Source organism: Chinchilla lanigera, unplaced genomic scaffold (assembly GCF_000276665.1).
Source record: "Chinchilla lanigera isolate Chin_1 unplaced genomic scaffold, ChiLan1.0 scaffold00042, whole genome shotgun sequence".
NCBI classification, from domain to species: Eukaryota; Metazoa; Chordata; class Mammalia; order Rodentia; family Chinchillidae; genus Chinchilla; species Chinchilla lanigera.
In genome coordinates, this window is record NW_004955443.1 from 9,111,193 (window position 1) to 9,129,013 (window position 17,821).

Consider the following 17,821-nt stretch of genomic DNA (forward strand, 5'->3'; position numbering starts at 1 on the left):
CCTCAGCCTCCTGAGTGCTGGGAGGGCACAGGCCCTCAAGCTCAGCTCCTGCCTCTGGTGCCCTCGAGTCCATGGTTCAGGGCAAGTGACTAAAGCCATTCCTAGCCTCCCCTGTCCCATCTGTAAAATGGTCAAAGTGTAAAATTTACTCTCAGAAGTGACTAGGAATGAAAGGAAACAATTCATATGAAGCAGTTATCAGCAAGGCATAAAAAGGGCATAATACACACTATTACACTAATTCAGGCTCACATCCTTTCAGTCTCTCTTCATCTTGTTTACGATATCGCCCAGAAACCACAACATTCCGTTATTCATGGAGGACAGAAAGAACGTCTGCCTACGGAGGAACGGGAGGCACAGTGGGAAGGAGAAACCACTCAGGAGCACATGCTTTGTGTACAAGAATCTGAGCAACTGACTGGTCTTCCTGTAAAAGCCCGAATGCCTGAGTGAACCAGAAGAGCGACGGTGAGGAAAATGAATAAATGTGAGTGTGCGTCACAGGCAGCCGGGCGCGGAGGAAACATCAGGATAAGGAGATCTGGAATGTCTCCTGGTAGCGGGCAGAAGGCGCCATAAAAACTGGACAGCAGAGCCTCAGGAAAAGGTGCTTTTGAGCAACGCTGGCGTGGGCGGCCAGGGAACACAGGGCCTGGATCACAGGGCCTGGATCACAGCACCTGCAAAGGCCTGGGGAGAGTTTGAGTGAGGGGCACCTGTAGGAGCTTCTGTCAGAGAGAGAAGATGGGCTCATATAGCAACTCCATTGAATGCATGACGGCTCTCTCAGGACATTCTGCAGGAGACAGTGGCTTCACTGTGGGGTCTGATGAACTCGTGGTGACTCCACTTAGGAACAGGAGGGGCAGCACCTTCGTCAGGCCCTGCTCTGTTCAGTATTTTATCAGTTCCGGGCTCAAAGGCCGCGTCATTCACTCTGCACATAGCTCAACACCAAGTATGGTCAGCAGAATCATGGCGCAAAACAACCCCCAAAGGGCTGCCCGAAACTCCCGATCAGTTCACAGCCCATGGTGCTTGAGGAGGGGAAGCTGACCAAAACGCTCCTCCGTGCAGAAAGGAATCAATTCGATTTTCAAGTAGCAGTTCATAGTCAAAGAACAGGATACAAGAGGCAAGAATACGAGCTATTTAAAACAAAAGCAGATATAAACTTAATCTACAGCAACCGAACAGCAACAGCTTGGTGGCAGGAAAGATACTCTGCTGGGGCCAGAGGCCTGGGGACACCACACTTAGTGCAGGGAGAGCCAGAGTCAGGACTTTGGCCAGGGGGGCACCCTGCCATCCCAAGGGCAATTAACCTGGAGAAGAGACGCAAGAGCAGCAGTGGTTTCTGCGATCCTCTGGTCACCTGAAGAACAGCAGGTGAGTGCAAATTTATTCTTTGTGGCTCCAGAGGCCAGAACAGTACCAGGGGGAAATGACAGAGAGTAGGGTTGGCCGCAGTCTAAGGAGGCGCTTTTGAAAACAGAACTGTTCTAAGAGGGAACAGACACCACACGCTACCCGTGGCCCTTACCACATCCCAGACATAGCACTAAGCATTCTAAAACCATCGCATTGCAATCTCCACGACCGCTGCTAGTGAGCATGGCCACCACACTCCAGGGCACTCTTCTTACACAGAGACTCTTACATATTCTTGGGGTTCTGTACTTCAGAACCCCAGGCTTCTTGGGCTTCTTGAGGTTCTGTTGCTTCAGACCCAGCTCCCAGCTCACTTCCTCCTCCACAGCCCCTAAAGGAGGAAGCGGCTCCTTTGTAGCCAGCGGGCCTCTCCTACAGGAGGAGGAGGTACAGCATGGACACACTGCCCATGGCAGAGAGAAACCAGAACACTGGCCACAGGCATTGCGGCTCCCACAGGGGCCACCTGGAGGACAGGGCTGGCACAGCAATGGCTCTATGGTGCCCCCTGTAGGGGGTGCTGATACAAGAGAAGCAGTGGGCCAGGCCTGGAGGAACTCACATCACTGAGGGACGCTGCACTGGGAATATTCAGTGATTTTCTTCCCAGTATTGTGAATTGCAACTACTTCTAAAGAATGTGTCAGTAACACCATAGGGTAGCAAAAGGCATAAGGAAATCCTAGATTGCAGGTGAAAAATTATCTTCTCCCCAGCTCACAGCTCCGGAGGCAGAAGACTAAGATCTGAAAGCAGGCTCCAAAGCCAGGGCCTCCATCATCCTGACGCCAGGCAGCCCTTCTGCTGATCTCGGAGATCATCCTAAAAGTGTTCCAGTCCTTTCCTAAGTTCACCCTTGTGACTTACTCAGGAAAGGCCGGCTCTCCACCCTCCTGCCAATAGGAGGCCCTGGGCGGCCTCTCTGAGTATGTGCGCGCTCTTCTTTCGGGGTACTTTCTGTGGTGGCCTTACCTTCGAATCTGCCAGGAGAGTCGCTCGCCTTCTGTGGCGTGGCTACTCGCAGGAAGATCTGCTGCCGCCACGAGTGCCGCCGGGTCTTCACGGGGGTCTCAACTACATCTCCCGGGTGCTTTGCTTTGGACTCAAAATCCCTAAAATTGCAAAGTAATTGACTTATGACTGGTGGGGAGGTGTTAAAGGGTTTCTTTGTGTTTTTTTTGGCTTAACTTTTTCTTTGCATACAAAGCATTAAATTATGAATCATCTTTGTATAAACAACCCAATTTGATAATCAGAGAAGTGACATCAAGCTCACAGTGGGTCAGTACTCCTACAGAACTATGTTCTTACAGCACACTCTCCACAAGAACAGCAAGGCTGCACGCCTCTAACTGATTTCTACTGTGAAAGCATTAAGAAATATGCTCCAGCACAGGCTCCATTCGGGCCTCTCTTGGTGCCACTTCAGAAATGAGATACTGCCCTAGCCTCGGATGGGAATATTTCCTCCATACAGGACTATGTTTCTGTGATTGCCACAACACATGAGAAAGAAGCTGTGGTTTAATTACACAGATCCATCAATGCAATAATCACACAGTCACATTTGCTAGTGATAATTACCTTAACATTTGCATTTTAAGAACTACAAAATAAAGCATAGTTGCCAATACATATAAAATACAAACTAATCACTCATTTTCTTGGGACTTGCAGGACCATGTGGGTTTTGTAATTTACACTCAGGTATGTGCCACAAACAAACTACAGCCCCAGCCTACGGATCAGACGTCCTCGCATCTAGGAGGACAGCTGCAGGCTCACCGACTAACACACCTCTCTCACAGCGCCATTCACACTGTTTTTAATCTCCTGAAGATGACAGTATTAATAAACCAGCTCCAGTCAACTTGGAGAACAGGCTGATGGCATGCTTTAAAAAATAACATTAAGAAAAAAAGAGTAAGACGACACATACAACAAATATAGTCGAAGTCATTTTTAAATGGCAAAAGAATACTTAAGATACCCCCACATATCTAGCAATGATTCAACATTTATAACATCCAGGTTTGACATATCTAAAGTAAGCCCTACCTTTTTGTGTTCATAAAGTCAGAGGTGTTATTCTCATCTACAGGAGCCAGAAATTTTAGAAAATTTGGCACAGAGGAGGAAGAATGAAGTTTTTTCCGCAGGGCATTACGGTACGAGATGCTGAGTTTGGTTGAGAAAAGAGTTTTAGGATAAAGAAATACAAACACACAAAGTATAAAACATAAACTTCAAAGTTAAAAAAAAATTTTCTAATGCTAAGAAGAGTAGTCAACCGGCAAGAAATAATTTACAAATGAGATTTAACTTTCATCTTTAGTCAATGAAATTTCATTTTAAATGAATGACAGCAATGATTTAAAAAAAAAAAAAAAACCATCACTGTATCTTCCAAACGACTCCTTCTTTCAAACTGAAAAATAATTACTAAATTAACCAAAAAGCTTCTGATGAGGCACAAACGGCAGGCCTGTGCTCAAATGCAGTGTGTGTGCCTGGCTGTGCACAGTGGAAAAGTCTGCCATCAAGATTGTGTTCATACTTTTATAAAAGTTAACAATAAATTAAGTCAGCTCAAGTGACAGCGGGAACAGTGAGAGCAAACATAAGCGCACAGAGCAGCGTGGCTGGACCTGCACAGCACATGCGCGGGCAGTGTGAGCTCCCCACGAGACAACCGCATGATCTGGCCATGCGAGTGTGCTCACCTCTTCGGTACAGCATTCCCGCTTTGTTCTCCACTGGAATTATGTTTTAGGTACTTAAAAAAGTTTGGCGAGGAGGCAGAGGGGTTAAGACGAGGAGGAGGATCTGAAGGCTGCCCTGAGCAGCGCTTAGACTGGCCCACGGATGCATGGTCCACTCTAAAGGGCAAGTAGAGAGAGTGGGGTTAGAGGAGAGCGGGTGGAAACAGAGGGGGTAGGAGGGAAGGAGCCGTCAGAGTCACACAGCAGAGAGGACGGCTCCCACCCCTCTCCCTCATCGCTGCCCCCGCCAAATGGTTTCCAGGAAACCGAGCAAGCCAGAGGCCATTCCTAGTCCTGTTCATTTCCCACCTGCTTGTGCTCCTAGTAACTCTTTTTCCTGTACTTCCTTTCTGGGAACTGACCAGGAAAAAAATTTTTTTAATTAAAAGAAAAACAAAAGAAAAAAATCCAAAGCTCTAAAAAAAAATTCTCTTTAAAAGGAACAATAGCCTGACTTGCATTTCAATGTTTTACAGTATTTCCTGTAGCTAGAGCAGAAGAGAGTTCACAGAGAAAAAGAAAGACAAATGCGCCATTCTAGAGAAACAGACCGACAGATGCTTCCCTATGCCTCTCCTCACCAGTGTCGGCCAGGATGCATAGGAAGCTACGTTCTCAGGGGAGAAAGGACGGCGGGAAAGCCCACTGCTCGAGTCCTCTGTGGCCCTGCAGGCTTGGTAGGAAAAGCCGGCCTCTCCAGGTAGGCTGGGTCTGTTCCCACTGCAAACACCAGAGAGCGAGGGGAGAGGGCGCGCAGGGGGCGGCAGCATAGAAGCGGTGCGCACTAGGTGTCAGCACAGGCAGTAAGACTCCATGGCCACAGCCAAGTGTCTTGGAAATGCATACCTATTAGGCAGCTTTCAGAGAATGTCCCGTTTCTGTGATCACAGTTATCCAGCTGAATTCAAAAGAACCAATATCCGTTTCCAACGGGTGACTGAAAACAAAGCTGGTGGGCCCTCCTTAATGCGCATCACCACTTACCTGGAAACAGTTCAGACACCCCTGCACAGCCCCTCCATCCCCCGCTGCAGACTACACTGACCCGCTGCGGGGCTTATGGTGTCACCACGCAGAGGGAAGCAGGACCCATACACAGGTGTGGCTCTTACTCATACTTGCAAGGAGAGGGAATTTTTAAAGATTTTAGAAATTATTTTTAGATAATTCTGCCAGGCATAGTGGTGTACACCTGTAATCCCAGCCCTTTGAGAGGCTAAGGCAGGAGGATTGCAAGTTTGAGGTCAGCCTGAGCAATTTAGTGAGGCTGTGAGTCTTAGTGAGACTTAGTGAGTCTCAGCATTTTAAAAATGTTAGAATTAAAAAAGAAAAAAGGAGCTAGGTGTATAGCTTAGTGTCAAGGCCCTGGGTTCAATCCCCAGAACCTCCCCACAAATACACAAGATAATTCTGTGTTATTTATATATTTATAGTTTCTGGCACTTAGGATTAATCACTAAGAGGAAAAAAAAAATCACTAAGGGACCTGAAAGGAACAGGGAAAACTTCTGCCACCATATCGTTCATCTTTCTAATTGTTCATTTAAAGCATTATTAAAATCAGTAAATCTTGTTAGAAAAACCTAGAATTCTCAGTGATGGAAATTTCAGAAAACATTTGCTCCAAGTCTGATGAAGATTTGTGTAGGTTACAGGTAATACAAAATCAAAGTGTGCAGGACCCAGGTTCTGGGTCCACACCGGTGTCTATGCAGCCTCTCCTGTCCTGCTGTGTGGACTCCATGACTCCATCGCACTGTAGCCCTGTTCCAGGTGCCCAGTGAGACGCAGGTGCTCACCGGCCAGCCAGCTTCCTCGAGGCCAGCAGTCAGGGTCGGTGTCTCACATGGCTCCTGGACTAACTGCACACGTCGAGCACTACTTCTGCTCACTTTCCCTGCGTCCTGGCAACACTTAAGCCTGCACAAGGAGCAAGTATCCCCCTGCCACACACACTTCCTCAGAGCGCTGGGAAGCACACACCATCGCTTCAAGATGTACCTTTTTAAAATAAGAGTAAGATTTGACTCAGGTTTCTCTTCTACCTGGTAAGCACACCGAAGATACACAGAGCTGGCTAGTGACAAGCATGCCTCAGCTATTTACACAACAAGTTTTACGGTTTAAACAAATCTTACTTCCGTTCGTGAGGTGTCTCCGTGCTCACTGAGTGATACCTCATAAGCTTTCTCTGACTGACTCCTGGAGTTCCCTGAGCTGGCTCCGGAGGCGCCGGGCACTGCACAGGGAAGTGGCTCAGGGTGTTGGCTCGCTTCCGGAAGGCCTGCTGCGGGGACAGTGGGGCAGGCTCCTCCAGGGCATGGCTCTCCGAGTCACTGGACAGGTCTTCTGAGGAGCCAAGGAGCTTGAAGGAGCTCTCAGAGATGGGGAGGGGCTCTTTGTCACCGGTAGACGGCTCCTGGCAGGAGAAAGCAGGTCAGATATACCACAAGGCAAATGCAGGATTATGTGTCTCTTAGTCCAGTGCAGGAAAGTATCTCAATACATGGACACATGTGATCAGAATTCCATCTACAGACCACTGAGATTATAGGACAGAAAGACTCACAAAATACTTGCTTGTTGGAGACAGGGTACTAGAGTTTGCTGCAGAAATGTGGAAACTGCCCAAATGCAAGAATGAAGGGAATAACTGTGATAGGTAACTGTTCTAAGCAGCATCTCCACAACACAGGACTCTTTACTGTTGCTTGTAGAAGTCTAGTGAGTGCTGGACAACTTGTCTGGACTATTTAACCAAGTTCTTTCTCTCTGCCAAGTGTACTCACGTATGCTACCCACAGTTAACGTTCTCTCTGATTCTGGCCTACTGTTGAGATTTAACTCTATAATCTCAAGGTAAAAAACTGTGTCTTATCTTATTCTTAACAGTACGGAAAATCTCTCTAGGCACTTTTTGTCACAACTCTGGAGAAATCACTTCACTTCTTCCTGCACCTCATTTTCCTCTTCTGTAAGACAGTGAAAATTTCTCTTACTTTTTCAGGAATTAACCAAGAATATATGCAAGTACTCTGGATGCTACAAATGTCACACAAATACAGTATTTATTTCATTAAGGACTCATTTATTACTGAGTGCTCAAATATTCATTAAGAATCATAACAATATTTTAATACTGCATGCTTTTAAAATGAACGCTTTTCAAAAGAATGAAAACCAATGCTTAGCACTGCAGCTAGGATACAGAGAAGACCAGTATTTTTCAAATCAAAAAATATGAAATGAGAGGAAATGTATCCACTTGTTCCTACTAAAACTGCTAGATGGGATATATACCCCAACATGAATACAGTGAACAGGGATGAGCCTATCTCATGGTGAACTGGAGAATCTAAATTCTACATGTTCATCTGATACAAAGTTGAAGGTCTCTGGGATGATAGGTATTCAAAATTTTAACATCAAAAAATTATATTTTTATATTAAATGGAGAGGGTATATGTATTTAATTCTGTAGGAATTATTTAGAAAATACTTAACTCCCAACACAGTATAAAATGTTAATTATTTTCATAACTGTAATTTTTCACTCTTCAAACTATAATTCTGAAGGCTCTTTTAAATTAAGGATTAAAACATTTGTCGAAAACAACGTATTACAGAAAACAATCTCTTGCCAGACATGGTACACACACCTATAATCCCAGCACTTAGGAGGCTAAGGCAGGAGGATGCTGTAATTTCAAGGACAGCCTGGGCTACATAGTGAGATCAAGGTCAGCATATACTACAAAGGGAGACCATGCCTCAAAATAAAGAGAGAGAGAGAAATTTCTCTTCTACAAGAGAAAGAAAGAGAGAGAGACAGAGAGAGAGAGAGAGAGAAAGAAAAAAAAAAGGAAGGAAAGAAAAAAGGAAGGAAATAATCTCTTTTATGTAAATCTGTTCTTCTACACTCTTGTTAATATCCCTCTAGATTACTGACCCTTAGCTTAATTTGATGACTGAAAGATCCCCTTGTGTCTTCAACTTCTTTGCAATTCCTACATGCTCAATTTATTAGAAGAGATCCAAATACATAAAATTGGTATCTTTGTGGCAATTTCTCAGTTTAAAAGATAGACTCACACATAGGTCCTTTCAGAAAAGGGGTACTTCTCTCTGAGAATTACCCTAGAAACTGAAGCTAGGCATATATCCCAGTTTTCTGCAGGATAAAAACGGACACTGTGGCATTGTTTGCAAAGGCACATACCTACACAGATACAGAAAATTAAAATAAAAAGTGAGCAATATAACTACTCAAGCTGTCACCCGGTGTCCCCACTAACTACCTGAAATCCCTCCTTCCCTGTTCACTTCCACAGATGAATATTTATACTTTCTTCAAGATTTAATTTGAAAACATCACTGCTCCTTCCCCTCCCCAAGCTTCCTCTTGTTCCAAACATAACTCCTCTTCCCTGTGCACCTCTGAATCTAAGTTACCAGTATCTCTTATGTGCCACTCTCAGGGCTCCTACCCTGCTCTACCTAATGCTGGGGTGATTTGTGCTCACCATTTCTCTCCTTCTAGCTAAGTTCCTACAGGGAAGGAGCTGGGACTTACTCATCTGTATACAACAGACAAACTGTACCATTTCCACACGTGACATGAACTGCGGGCACAATTAGTGTGTACTACATTGTAGCTAGATGCCATTAGAAGATCGGTTTCAGAAGACAGGTGTTGAGGGTCTCATTCCCCAAATGGGCCTGACACCTGCAGACCAGTAGCAGCATCACCTTGGAGCTTGCCAGAAATTTAGCATTTCACAGCTCACCCCAGGCCTACTGAATCTGAGTCTGTGCTTCAACCAGAACCCCACTCTAGGCACACTTTAAAATTTAAGAAGTATTTATCTAAGGAAGTGTTTCACAAACTATACAGTATAATACTCCAGTAGATAGTAGTATCAATGGTGTGGCTTACGTTTTTTAGAAAAATTAGAACTGAAAATACCAGTATATATCACATACTGTTCAAAGTAATTACTATTTTGTGAGCTTTTCTTTTAATTTTCTGTGTCTGTGTAGGTATGTGCATGTGTAAACAACGTCACAGTGTCAAATGTGTTTTTTATTGCTGGTTATGATCTAAAAACTTTGAAAGCCACACAACTAAGATGGATCTCAGAGGAATTTGAACCACTCCTGTGGTAAGGAGCTGGCCTCCACAAAACTCTTCACTTTTTCAACAGAGAAGGCTTCTATTACAGAAAGCGAAGCTTTCCCAGCACAAAAGCCAACCCTACTCCTTGGCAGAGATGCAGTTAAGCCACCCAGGTTTACAAATGCTTAAGTGTCTAGGAAGCAAAATATGAGAGCAAGGACATAGGCCCGGGCTTCAAACCACAGGGAATGCTTAGCTTCCACACTCGGTCGTGCTGGTCGCCTACCGGAGTAAGGCCTGGCTGCCTCCTTAGACACATAATTCTAATTTTAATTATGATCAAGGAGCCAGCTTGAGAATAAAGTTTCAGGAACTGAAGTTGTGTACTTCTCTAAATTCACAAACCGCCTCCCAATTATAATTACTTTTATTGCTGGAAAGTTTACCTGGGAAAGAAATCCCTTGGTTGCATGATGACAAATTTGATCCTAGCTGCCTAAAATTCTATCTTGTTTCTTTGTTGATGGAACAGCCATCTGCTTTTTACAGAAAACTTTCACGTTATGGTGACTACATGACCAGCGCTTCACCTGTGCCAAAGAAGTCTGGAAGCATCAAATTTTTTATGACCAGGGATAGAAGATTTTCTGTTCTTTCTGATAACCCTGTAGACAGAAGATGAGCAGACCTGCTGACTGTTTTTTTTTGGGCATCATATAGGGAGAAGAATGCTTACTTTGCTGGTGCTACTTAATGTACTAGACACAGAGCTGTCCAGATCCACGCTGGCCGAATGTTCCTGCAGGCCTCTGGTTTTATTACCCTTCAGAAAGAAAAGGCAGTTTAATTACAGCCATGAAGACCTTTACAAAGCCATCAGATAGAAGTTTTCTCTACTTAAATAAGGTCAGGAAAAATGCATCTACTGAAAACTGCTACTAAACCTATATACACAACGAGAACAATCAGTATTTCTGTTATCTTTTCTTTAAGTACCTCAACACCCTAAATGTTCCGAAACACCTGGTGGGTCAGTCACTGGCAGTGATGCTGGGGTGGACTAAAAGGCTATTGTCTATGAAGAAAAGCAGGTGTACAAGCAAGGTCACTCAACGGTTCTCTCCCCTAAGACATAAGTTGTCAGGACAGGCCAGCTGCATGCCACTCAACCAGTATCTTATCCCCTTGGGAGCTTGTAGCTTCTCTAACCATGGTTTTGTAAATGGACTATTATTTTATCATCTCAGAGGATGTTGCAAAATTCTCAGAAACATTCTCTAACTAAAACACTTGTTTCAGTGAAAACTTATCACAAAATCACAAAAAACTATATAATTAGACATTGCAAGCTCCAGAAAGGTGTGATACTTTGCTAAAAAAAAAAAAAAAAAATTGGATTCTGATTTCTTAGAAGTGCCATCAAGGATATTTATACTCATAGGACTGGAAGGGGGTGATTTCATAAAACAAATCCTAGACTGATGCATATGTGTTCTTTCTTCTTCCTACAAAGTTTGGTTTTTTTTGTTTTTCTCCAGTGCTGGGAATCGAACTCACCACCCTACATTTGCCAGGCAGGCACTGTGCTGTTGAGCTAAATTCCAGCCCCCTTCCTACAGAGTTGAAGTTTACTTTTTTCTTTCTATAAAAGGCCATGTAGCAAATACCTCATGCACTGCAAGCCATACAGAGTCTATGACAAGTATTCATTTCTGCACAAAGCAGCCTTAGATAATGGGTAAATGAGTGCATGTGGCTGTGATTCAATAAAACTCTAGTACAAAAACAGAAAAACAGGAGGTGGGTGGGATTTGGCCCATGGGTCAAATAGTAAACCCCCGGTACAGAGTTACAGACACCTAGACAGCAGCTGATAGTAACTGGTTTTGTAAGAAATACCATCAAGACCAAAACCCACACTTTGATGTATCTAATCTGTGCTCTTTACAGGGATTGGCCAAGAATTAATATTCTGGGAGACAAAGCAATCAAAATATAAGAGTCAAGAATAATTTATTTTAAAACCCAGACCAACTTAAAAATAATTTAAAATGTAGGTAACACCAAAGTATTTTATAATTTATGATGAACACTGACATAGGCGTGAAGTGATTCTTACGCTCACTTAAATAGGGATTTAGAGCTGGGTATGGTGGCACACACCCATAATCCCAGCATTCGGGAGGCTGAGGCAGGAGGATCACAGCAAGTTCAAGGGCAGCCTGGGCAAAGCCCACCTGAATTACATAGTAAGAGCAAGATCTAGTCTTCAAACAAACAAACAAACAAACGTCACTTAATTTAAGTCAGAAAAAATTATGCTACTTACCCGGGACAAAATACTTTCTAGAGACTCTGTTAAAGACCTCTTTGCTTTGTTTTTCAGCATATCTAGCCTAAATCGAGGGGCGCTGGCTGGTAATTCACTACCAATATTCTCTGCTGTAATCTGTGGTGTCTGGAAAAATGAAAGAACAAAAAGTGAAGTCACTTATAGCTTCGTTCTTTTTTCCCCCTTAAGAAAATGAGAAATCTCTAGGATGAACCTTTTGAAACCAGCCCATCATTTTAAATCTCTGATCTCATCCTGTCTGCTCGTGACATGACTTCAAATGTGAGAAATAATTTTGCCTCAAAGGTTTGCCTCAAAGTGAAAGGAAGGGGCTGGGGATTTAGCTCAACGGCACAGTGCCTGCCTGGCAAGTGCAAGGCCGTGAGTTCAATTCCCGGTACCGGAAAAAAAATAAAGTGAAAGGAAAGTGTGATTTGCAGCCAGCCGGTGAAAGCAGTTTAGAACACAGAGTCTGCACCCTGATCAGACATCTATCACTTTCCACGTGTGGCCTGGAGCAAGTCCCTTGCCTTTTCTAAGCCTTCCTTTCCTCTAATATCAACACTGTGCTGTGAGATTAAAATAGGCAAAATACACGAAACATTGATCTTAAAATGTAGCATGCAAGTAGTTATTAACTTTACAGAATAAAGCAATAACTTACCTTTCGAAGCATTTCAGAGATTAAGACAAACTACATTTACCAACCGAGAATCCATTCTGCTTTTGTTAACCCCTTCAATCTTTTCTCTGTCTTCCCACTTTTTCCTTTCCTTTCCTGTTACTTCCATCACCCCTTTCATTTCCTCTGCAACCAGCTCTTCTACCTTAACTAACCATAACATGAAAGTGGCAACATAACAGGGTCTGCCTGACAACCACCAAATGAAGTTTAATGTTAAAGGAGGTATGTTTTTTTTTTTTTTTTTTTTTTGGGTTTTTCTCCGGTACCGGGAACCGAACTCACGATCTTGCGCTTGCCAGGCAGGCGCTTTTGCCGCTGAGCTAAATCCCCAGCCCCTAAAGGAGGTATATTTAAAAAAGAAAAAATGAATGAAAAGAAGCCTCTAAATTACACTGTTTTTTCTATGGATTCTTGCCTGATTGCTTCCAGCTAGACAATGATTTTGTTAGAAAAATACACAAGCAAATTCCCCATTACTCTAAATATGGACATATTATCCGTTGCAATTATATATGTGTTTCAAGGATACAGAAAAGTGCAGAAAATAACTTCACAAATGCTTCTGCCCACCACCCAGTTCCAGCCAAGTTAGCAGCAGGGGCTCTGGAGCTCTGGCACTAAGGTCCAGGTGAAACACCTCTCTGCTAGTCCCCACCTACGTGGCCTTCCAGGGATCACTCACTGTCCCTCTTAGTCCCTTCATCTGCAGAGTGAACTTTGCTCCCACTGCTGTCATGAGGTTTAAATGAATTAACTAACACACACTGAAGCACTCAGAACACACCAGACACACAGCGAGTGTCAGCTGTTGGGATTACTGCCTATGCCCTGCTTCTGCTGTTAGTAGGGAACACTGGACATCACTGACACCTCTGACTACCCGCACCCCCATCAGAAAACTACTCTCCTGAATCTGATGATTATCACATCAACTTATACTTCAATCAATTTATACGTAAAAATACATTCTTATGTATATGAATCCACATACTACATGTAGCTAACTTTAAATGGAAGGTGGTGTATTGTACAATGCATTCTGTAATGATCTTTCTTCTTTAATGCTCATTGAGATTTATCTATACGACACATGTTCTTGGACTGGCTCACTTCAGCTCGACCACAGTGTCTCACTATATAATCAATTTATCTGTTTTCCTATCATTAAACATTTATTGCTTTTTTCACTCTTACAAAAGAGGCCATGGTGACTTCTCTTATCCAGAGCTCTTTATGCATTCATGTGACAGGTTTCACAAGAAAAATTAGGATGTCCTAATTACTGTGTTAGTGGGTCTATGAATCTTCAGCTATACCAGATATATTCATCAGCTTCTCTCCCCTGAGCAGTATTAATTAATACAAGTTCCAGTATCCACACATGAGAGTTCACCTTTACAGGGCATTGTCAGATCTTTCACATTTTGGCCAATCTGATGGGTATAGGATATTCTCTTAATATGCCATCCTTGATGCATACTGCTATTCAGAATCTTTTAATTTTATTCAGTAATATGCTGTTCTAAGACCTGGCACCTTTTTAAAAATAGATCCTAATTCACCAATCAATACTGCCTATTTCTCAAGGCAAAGAGAAAAGGTTCTGGCAGAAGTTATATTCATTTTCACCCAATGACCCATGATTTTATTCCTGTGAGCATTAAAACATGCATTCACAGAATGACGATTAGCTTAGAAATTCCCTCAAGCAGGGAGACCATCACTCACCTGTGTGCTTTCCTAGTACTGAGCATGTGTACTCTGGACTTACAACATTTACTGCCCAAGAGGGAGTAGATGGAAACTGACTGACAGGCAGGCCCCATGAGGAACACATGCCTGAGGCAACAGAGACTTACTCGGGAAATACCATATTGACTAAGGGTAGATCACCATAGACAGCTGCACGTCCGCTGTGGTATAATCATTAACCAAGAACAAGAGACTGGACTGGAAGATGCCTCCAGGGTACAGTGAATTACCCATAAGAGCCCTGGCCGGGGACACCTTGAACTCAGTCCTAGTTTACTCGCACAGTTAAGATGCTGTAGGATTGCTTTCAGAAGTTTTCATAACACAGAAACACACTGGACAGGTAGTTCTGAGACAGAAAATTCTGGCTGAAGGGACTGAAGAACGCAGTGTCTGTTGGAAGATCCTACATAAAAAAAACTGCATCTGTGTGTCTTGGTTACTTTTCTCTCGTTGCTGGGACAAAATACCTGATGCCCAAAATTAAGGAAGGAAAGGTTTATTTCACTGACAGTTTGTGGAGGTTTCAGTCCATACTTGGCAGGTCACAAGGCAGAGTGGCACATGGCAGAGGGCTACAGCTCATGGCAGCAGAACACAGCAAAAGCAACAAGCACACACCAGGGAGGAATGGCCACAAGCAGCCTCTTCCTCTCCCTCACATATGCAAACTACCCACCCCAGGGCGGGTGTAGCTCTCACACCCATAATCAATCAAACTCTAGAAGCCTGCCCCATGGCCGCATGAGGCTTTGGGGGGACACCCAGACACAAACCATAACACTGTGCATATTTACATCAGGCCTGAAGAACGTCTGTACACTTAACTCAGTGCTGCTTCTGCTCTCCTCCACCACTAGCCAGGTGCTCGTCTGTCCAGTGCCACAACTCACATATAATTAGGAAATAATGTGTACTTAGAAAATAATTCACATTTAGGAAGTAACAGAAAATAATTCACATTTAGGAAGTAATGTTATTTATCTTAAAATAAGCATCTAGATGTTTCTCCTCTGTCTTAGTCACTTTTCTCCTCAATGAGACACAGTACCCCACATCCACAACTTAAAAGAGGAAAGGTTTACTCGGCTTGTATTTCAGATGTTTCGGTCTTTGCATGGTCCGCAGCAGCCAAGAGGGCCTGGGGAGGGGAAAGCTTCTCGTCTCATAGCACCCAGGAAGCAGAGGGCAAAGGGAGGAGGCTGAGAGAGACATACACCCTCCCAGGTCACGCCTCCAGTGAGCTGGTCTTCCAGCTGCTTCTGACCCGGCCCCACCTCCTAAGGTCACATTCAGCTATGGAGCCTCCATGATTCAATCAGTTTTCAAAAGCTCCACCTACTGGTATAAACACCTGAGGCTTTAGGGGACGTTAGATACACACCACAACATTCCACTCCAGCCCCCAAAAGACTCGTGCACATCTCTTTATGAAAAATGCATTTAGTCCATCTCGAAAAGTTGCCAACGTCCTAACAGTCCCAGCGTTGCTGGAAAGTCCAAGTTCAAAGTCTCCTCTGAGATTTAAAGCAAACTTTTAGCTGTGAGCTCCTATAAAAATCAAAAAGAAAGTTAAATGCTGCCACCATACAACAGCACAGGGTAAAGGATCCTATTCCAAAAGGGAGGCCTAGGAGGATAGAAAGAAATCAAACCAAAGCTAAAATCCAGCAGGGCAAACACCAGATCATGTAGCATTGTGTCTACTACCCAGCACAAGTTGCAGTGAGATGTAAACTCCAAATGCCTTGAACGACCCTACCCCTAGAACACTGCAGTGGTTGTAATCCTCAAGGGTTCTCTCTTTGGGGCTTTGCTTCCTGTCTGCACCTTTCCCCCCAGATATTCCACATTCCTGGTTTCTCCAATATTTTGGGGTCTCACTCCACTTTTAGTTTCACTCTCACTGCTTCACACAGTGCCCTCTCAGGAGCGCATTGCCTGAAGTCTGAGTGGAGGCCTCCCTGGCCCCACAGATGACTCTTGCATTCTGCAAACCTGCAAAACCAGCCCCACAGAGATGACACCATGCCGCTCCCTCTGCCTCATGGCTGTACAGGCCACTGAATGTCTGAATGTTTGAATTCTGTGAACCAAATCCCCAGGAAAATAATTTCCTAGGTGGTCTTTCTTGGGCAAGGTGGCCCACGACTCTTTCATTTTTGCACCTCAGCCTACTACCGGATGGGGTCTTTCTGATTCCTCACACGCCCTCGAGGCATGTTTTCTATTGTCCTGTTATAAATTACTTAGCTTCTTTTTAAAACTAGTAATTTCAACAACCAACTGTCCTCTGCTCCAACTTTGCCAAAACTTTTAAAGTAGGCTCTTCCCTCCTTATTTTCAGTGCACACATGGCTAAAAGCCCACAACAGTACCCAGCCACAGCTTCAACACTGGGCTGTCCTGAAATCTCCTCCACCAGATTAGTCCACCAAACTTAGCCCCAGTCTCCTAAAAAGTTTTAGGACATGAACAAAATGTAGACACATTTTCTGCTGGAGCACAGCACATACCATTTTGAGACCAACTGCCAATGGAATCCTTGTTCCCTACTGAAACCTCTTCAGTTTACTCTTACTGTCTGCCTTTTTAATTGACATTCTTATCCTCTGAACCCCGGCCAGAATCTCCCATCAAGCTCAGTTCACAGCATTCTAGGGCTTCTCTAGTCAGTATCTCCGGATCTTTTAAAACTCTTCAAACGAGTTCCAAAGGCTTCTAGGCTTCTGAAGGACACAGTCAGGTATATCCGTAGCAACAGCCATACTCTCAGTAACAGAATCTGTCAGTCATTTCTCTCACTGTTGGGACCCAATACCCGACACCCACAGACACCCACAACTTAAAGACGGAGAGTTATTCTGGCTTACGTTTCAGTCCCTGCATGGTCCGCAGCATGGTGGAAAGGTCTGGGGAGAGGAAAGCTTTCCTCAGGTGGAGGAAGCGCCAGGAAGCGGAACACAGAAGGAAGAATCAGGATGGAGACGCATCCCTCCAGGTCACACCTCCAGGAACCTAGCTCTTTGAACCAGGCCCCACCCCTTGCATCATATTTACCTACTGCATTCCTATGACTCAACCACCTTTCAAAAGCCCCCATGGTTAGTGCTCGGGGCTCTGGGGGAACATCTAGATGTAAACCGTCATACCTTCAAAGATGAGGCTAGTTCTTAGATACTAATTTCTGGCTGAGGGGCTCCACAGTGAATTCTATAACACGTACCACATGTACCATGTTCATTCTTTGCTGGATGGGGCAAGCCTGAGCACAGAAGTTTGGGGACAAGCGTTAGACTATGACGTGACCCTGAAAGTCTCAGCTGGGATCCCATTGTACCTTGCTGACACATGTCTACCAGCAGCCTCCTTCACAGTGCTGAAGCCAGTGTCACCCAGAGGGAGAATGAAACATCAAACTGTGATAGTAATACAGTTAATTATGGTGAATGCTGCTGCATCCAAGTGAAAGGCACGCTTGTGTACACATGGTCTGTGATAGTAATAGTGAAATGAAAAGGAACAAACTGCCCTTACAGGCAATGCCAAGGAGGAGCCTCAGAAACAGTATACTAACATGTTGTAGAACCAGCAAGCTAACCAAAGGTGAAAAGACAAAACTGTGGTGGCCTGGGGGAGGGTGCAGTGACAGCAGATTGAAAAGGGATCTGGGGACTGGGGATATAGCTCAGTGGCATAAGTGCCTGCCTGGCAAGCACAAGGTTGTGAGTTCAATCCCC

At 44.2% G+C, this 17,821-nt stretch overlaps 1 protein-coding gene across 1 annotated transcript in view; it reads right to left on the minus strand.

The window, feature by feature from the left end:
• Tbc1d1 (TBC1 (tre-2/USP6, BUB2, cdc16) domain family, member 1) overlaps window positions 1-17,821 on the minus strand; it is a gene marked incomplete in the record, with an annotated part of 225,306 nt that overhangs the window by 65,881 nt on the left and 141,604 nt on the right. The window contains 6 exon segments of the mRNA XM_013518063.1: window positions 2,407-2,546; window positions 3,493-3,612; window positions 4,158-4,313; window positions 6,335-6,615; window positions 10,049-10,135; window positions 11,642-11,770. Of these exon segments, the coding sequence (XP_013373517.1) occupies window positions 2,407-2,546; window positions 3,493-3,612; window positions 4,158-4,313; window positions 6,335-6,615; window positions 10,049-10,135; window positions 11,642-11,770 (913 nt within the window).